Source organism: Nematolebias whitei, chromosome 22 (assembly GCF_014905685.2).
Source record: "Nematolebias whitei isolate Nwh7 chromosome 22, NemWhi1, whole genome shotgun sequence".
NCBI lineage: Eukaryota > Metazoa > Chordata > Actinopteri > Cyprinodontiformes > Rivulidae > Nematolebias > Nematolebias whitei.
The window spans coordinates 1,517,378-1,523,122 of NC_056519.1; the positions used below are offsets into that span (position 1 = coordinate 1,517,378).

At 45.9% G+C, this 5,745-nt stretch overlaps 1 protein-coding gene across 1 annotated transcript in view; it reads left to right on the forward strand.

Moving 5' to 3' along the window:
- Positions 1 to 2,473: 2,473 nt before the first annotated feature.
- The window catches only part of lta4h (leukotriene A4 hydrolase), a gene marked incomplete at its 3' end in the record, with an annotated part of 4,382 nt that continues 1,110 nt past the window's right edge, over positions 2,474 to 5,745 (forward strand). The window contains 13 exon segments of the mRNA XM_037695992.1: positions 2,474 to 2,642; positions 3,384 to 3,514; positions 3,589 to 3,709; positions 3,988 to 4,056; positions 4,138 to 4,242; positions 4,323 to 4,375; positions 4,457 to 4,529; positions 4,620 to 4,760; positions 4,846 to 4,869; positions 4,947 to 5,017; positions 5,090 to 5,201; positions 5,281 to 5,425; positions 5,545 to 5,648. Of these exon segments, the coding sequence (XP_037551920.1) occupies positions 2,496 to 2,642; positions 3,384 to 3,514; positions 3,589 to 3,709; positions 3,988 to 4,056; positions 4,138 to 4,242; positions 4,323 to 4,375; positions 4,457 to 4,529; positions 4,620 to 4,760; positions 4,846 to 4,869; positions 4,947 to 5,017; positions 5,090 to 5,201; positions 5,281 to 5,425; positions 5,545 to 5,648 (1,296 nt within the window).

The window sequence follows — 5,745 nt, forward strand, 5'->3', positions numbered from 1 at the left end:
AAACAAAGTAAATCAACAAAAAATTTACACATTTTTTGTTGATTTACTTTGTTTTTTTTTGAATGTCCAGAGGACCAGATTTAACTTTTTTAGACAAAATTAAAACTAAACCAAACTCCAAATAATTTTGTTCTTATTTAATTCCTTCTGGCCTTTCAAGAAAATCATTAACAAAAGCAAGAAATGTAATCAAATGATCAATTTTGGAATTTTTTTCCTACAGAGTTTAAAAGCATGAGCCTTTTTTACATTTGATAGTTTGTTGTTTTGTTGTTTTGTAACTGTTTGTCAACAGAACTGTTTCCTAAAACTGTGTCATTTCAATAGTTTGGCAGCAGATGCTGCTGTTCCGAGGACAAACCACAAAAGTACAACCAGTAAATGTGTGATGAATAAAAATATGTGAAGACAGGTGATATTATTAAATCACTTATTTTTTGTTTGATAAACGCTCTGAGAAAAAAAAAAAAAAACTTCCACCAAACTCCAGTTAAAAATATCCTGATTTAACGCCTCGTTAACTTTAAGAATCAAATGCACAAGGGAAGAAATGTGTCGAAATATTCAAAGGACAAATTATTTTACCAGCTGAATCAATTCCGAATTAATGAGCGCTCACTGAGCTCATGCTGTGCTCAAGTAGTTTTAGTTCCGACAGCAGGTTTGTCCGCAGGACTCGAACGTGATAGAAACGCGAGTTATTCCAGCAGAGTTCGGGACTGATGCTAAGCTAACAAACCTCCATGGCTTGTCCGAGCTCCAGGTCGAAGGTGACGACACACATGCACTCCAGCCACGAGGAGAAACGCGCCCAGGCGGACAGTCCGTCCGTCGCCATCTCCTCGCGTCGTGGAGAACCAAAACCACCGTCCAACGGGTCCATCACGACCGAGTCAGAGCCTCAGCGGCTCCGCCGACACTCGGCTGAACTGCGCCTCGGAGCCGCAGCGGGCGCGCCCCCTGGAGGCGGAGCTACCGGAAGCTCCTTCTTCTTCTACGTTTTATAGCGGTTGGTAAAATAACTGTTGGGTGCAGTACCGCCACCAACTGGTGTATCGTGAGTTCATCATGTGAACTTGGTTGTTCTCGGTTATTGTGTTTTGATCCGTAATTTTTCTTTAACCTTTTCAAATTCTCTCCTCGGTTGTGTTCTCTTTTCTCCTCTGACATTCAGAAAGAACATGTTCTTCTGTCTCTTCATGCTCACGGTGGACACACTCTCTTCTGTAAACTGAAAGGTGTGTCCTAATCTCAGAGGTGGTTTGAATCTGTTCTCACACTGTAGCTGCTTCCTCTCATTTATTAGATCACTTTTGTCTCTCCGGTCATTTCTTCTCATCGCTGATGAAACGCTCGGCCTCTGTCTGACAGATGTTGATGCATCTGCATCAGTGTTGTGGTCCACATGTGTCCACACCATGAGAGGACTGAAAATGTGTTTTCATTTGATCCAGGGTGGGATTAACACACGTTCTATTACTCGACTAATTTCTAAGATATGAACGGTTTTATTTCTGATAAACGTCACAAATGTCCTGATTCTCTTTTGTCCTTTGAACAGGCGGTCATGTTGTCTCTTAAAAAAAAATCACCTTAATTAGAGCAAATCTAATAAAGGGCCTTCTCTTGCTCCGCTCCTGGAACAAAGATCTGAAGCTCTCGGCCTCTAAGAGATTTTAAACATCTGCAAAGTTCTTGGCTAAAACCAACACAGACATGTTCCTGTTTTTAGTTTTTCATATCACTTTACAATGTTTTTATTTCGTTTTTTAATTTAATTTCTTCTATTTACTTTTCATTTCATATGCTTTTGTATATGTCTGCACCTCATCTGTGTTCTTTGTTTAAAACCGGTCTCTCTTGTAAATGAGTCCTCGTAGTTCAATGAGACTAACCTGTAGAAATAAAGTTGAATGAGTTATACATCTTATAACTTATTTTTATTTTTTGAGGTGTGTTTGCAGAAACCACAACATTAAACTGTTTAACTTAACCGTTTTGTCCCAGATCTAAATGTTGGTTTTCCATGACGTCACTTCCTCAGAGTGTCTGCACTTATAATTTGTTTTAATAAGATTTTATTACAAACATATTTATTGTGAAACTGCAGTAAAACCTGATTTTCAGAATTCTTTATATTTTTCAATCTATTAAAAAATAATTTTTAAAACGTTGCCTTTAGCTTATTTAACTGTTAATTAGATATTATTTTGATTTCTCTTTAATTTTATTGCCTCATTTAAAAAAAGATAGATTCAAATCACTGAATGAATCCACATTTATAACAGTAAATTACAAAAATACATGTGAAATTAAACAAAACATGATTATTGATCATATTTTTTTTAATTTAGAAGCGATTTTAAGCTTTTCATATTAAAAGCCCTTCTTTTTTACCTTTTATTTTGAAAGCGCCGGGCCGGATGTTGTCCAGCCTCTGTTTCCGGTTGTGAACCGGCGACCGCTCAGTCTCTCGCGGACCCTGGAGCGCGAACATGTCGGACCCCTGCTCCTTCTCCTCCTTCACCAGGTGCCTCACCAAACACCTGAACCTGCTCCTGCGCGTGGACTTCGACACGCACGTGATCCGGGGCAAGGTGGAGCTCACCGTGGAAGCGCTCGAGGACCGCTTCTCTGTTCTGGTAACGGACCGGTTCTGACCCGTTCTGACCCGGGACAGTTGTCAAAGTAACGAAGCTAAAATCCGCGATAATTTACATGGAGTCTGGTGCGAGCGCCACTGAAGTTCGTGTCTGATTTCACGCAGCTTGATGGGTCCAGTGTTAAAAACTACAGAACCTGGACTCCAGACCTGGACGGGATCTTCTGAAACTAGAAGCAGGATTTTTAAAATCCAGTCTCTATTTGTAAAACCAGAGTTAAAATAAATTTGGATAAATAATCCAAGTGGATCAGACAAAAATTAAGCGGAATAGCCCTTTAATACTCTGAATCAGAAGCGAACTTCAGAAGATCTGGTCCGGTTCTGGTCCCAGTTCCAGAACCTGGGAGTTCTTCTCAGGCTTCAGGCCGAACTCGATGATCAGAAATGGATCTGAAAGGTTCGGATGGGTTATTGCCTCAGAGGTGCTGGACTTTGATTTTCAAACAGTCTTTTATCTTTAGATTATTAAAAGTTATTTGTAATCTGGATTATATGATTTTGATGTGACGTCACCTGAGCAGCAGCAGCAGAATAAATGTTCTGTGTGTCGGCCCGTTTCAGTCAAACCGGGTCGGTAAACGCGACATTTTGTGAGTGGAGTTTAGCGTGACGTGGCCGACAGGTGAAAGGTTCTGGTTCTATGTGGACTTTAATCTGGAAGGAGGGGTTATCAGCAGGTGTAGTCTCGTTAATGACACCACCCGTCTACCTGCTGCAGACTTTGGACACCAGAGACCTGAGCATCCTGTCGGTGTCGGTCAACCAGCAGCCGGCCCGCTTCGCTCTGGGCGCCAAGCACAGCTTCAAGGGGACGCCGCTGGACATCACGCTGCCCACGCACCTGTCCAGGTGAGGCCAGCGCCGGTCTGTCCGCTCTTCTTCTTCTTCTTCAGTCTAAGCGGAGTTTGTTCTGGACCAATCAGGGGGCAGCATGTGGTCGTGGAGGTGACCTACGAGACGTCTCCGTCGGCGTCGGCTCTGCAGTGGCTCACACCTGAGCAGACCGCCGGGAAGGAGCAGCCGTACCTGTTCAGCCAGTGTCAGGTCAGCCGCCTGTCAGCTCGCACTCAGGGTTTAAGGAGCACATTCTTTGTTTACTCTTCAATAACAACAACAAACAATGGGATTACAGAGGCTTTTATTGTGAAAAGTCCACAGAATACACATCAACGGTCAAATGAAGAAATCTGACAGAAACTTTCTGCAACTTTAGAGTTGCTCAACAAAATGTTTGCTTCACTTCCTGTTTCTGACTCGACCCAGTTTCAGCGGTTCTGCTGCTGATCCACTGAACTGTGTAAACCCTGAGCTTTGTCTGACAGGCTCACCACTGCAGGAGTATGATCCCCTGTCAGGACAGCCCGTCCATCAAACACACCTACTACGCTCAGGTAACACACAGACGTGCGCACACGCACGCACCTGCTCTCAGGTGTCTCTGCTTGTCCTCAGGTGTCTCTGCTTGTCCTCAGGTGTCTGTCCCGAAGGACCTGGTGGCGGTGATGAGTGCTGTGCGAGACGGGCAGGTGGTGGATCCTCAGGACAGCAGTCGGATCATCTACAGGTTCAGACAGCCGGTAGGTGTGTCCTCCTCTTTAACGACATCATCACTTGTCCTCAGGTGTTAGTCCAGTCTTTCTTTGACCTCTGACCTCAGGTGCCCATACCATCCTACCTGATAGCCATTGTGGTTGGAGCTCTAGAGAGCAGGTAGCGTCACTCACTTGTTTGCTGATGTAATCATGTCACCTGTGCAGGTAACAGTGTCTCTGTGCTCTGATTGGCCAACAGGCAGATCGGCCCGAGGTCCAGAGTCTGGTCAGAGAAGGAGTTTGTGGATAAAGCAGCGTTTGAGTTCTCTGAAGTGCGTCGCTATGGCAACATCAGTCATTGTCCTCGTTAGTAGAAGACATTTAATTATTCTCACCTGTCCCGGTGTCCACCTGTCTATCAGACTGAGACGATGCTGAAGACAGCCGAGGACTTGGCAGGACCTTACGTGTGGGGTCAGTATGACATCCTGGTGCTGCCGCCATCTTTCCCGTACGGAGGGATGGAGAACCCCTGCCTCACCTTTGCCACGCCCACTCTGCTGGTAAACACCAACACGTTCAGCTCACCTGTCCTCACCTGTCGCAGCGTCATGTGACCACAGTGCTGATCAGCTGTTTGTCTTTCAGGCTGGAGATAAATCCCTGTCCAACGTGAGTAGACCATCTGATCCCGCACCTGTTGGTGCACCTGCTACAGGTGTGTTCAGGTTTATGCTCGTGTCGCTCAGGTGATCGCTCATGAAATCTCCCACAGCTGGACTGGGAACCTGGTGACCAACAAGACCTGGGAACACTTCTGGTAAACCAAGACAAGTTCTGATCCAAACAGTCAGGACGGAGTTTCACGCTCAGGTGTTTGTCGTCCCCTCAGGCTGAACGAAGGTCACACAGTTTACCTGGAGAGCATGATCGGCAGGTCCATGCATGGGGAACCCTTCAGGCAGTTTAAAGCCATGGGGGGCTGGAAGGACCTGCAGGACTCGGTGAGATCCTGAACCCCGTCTACCTTCTCCGAGTCCGTTCCATTTCCTTTGACTGCTCTCACCTGTTTGTTGTCCTCAGGTGAACACCTTCGGCGCCAGCAACCGTTTGACTAACCTGGTCCCCGATCTGCAGGACGTGGACCCTGACGACGCCTTCTCCTCAGTCCCATACGAGAAGGGCTTCGCTCTGCTGTACCACCTGGAGGAGCTAATGGGAGGACCAGGTAACACCTGAACTTGAGGTTTGGACTCATGGTCCAACAATGACTTGTTCCTAACTGTGACCTGTGCACACCTGGTTCTGGATCCTGTACTGACGCACCTGTCGGTTTGTCTCCTCCAGAGGTCTTCATGGGGTTTGTGAAGTCCTACATCCAGCTCTTTGCCTACAGCAGCGTCACCACAGAAGACTGGAAGAACTACCTGTTCACCTACTTTAAAGACAAGGTGAGAAACACCTGGGCTGTCGGGTGAGAAACACCTGGACTGTCGGGTGAGAAACACCTGGGCTGTCGGGTGAGGAACACCTGGGCTGTCGGGTGAG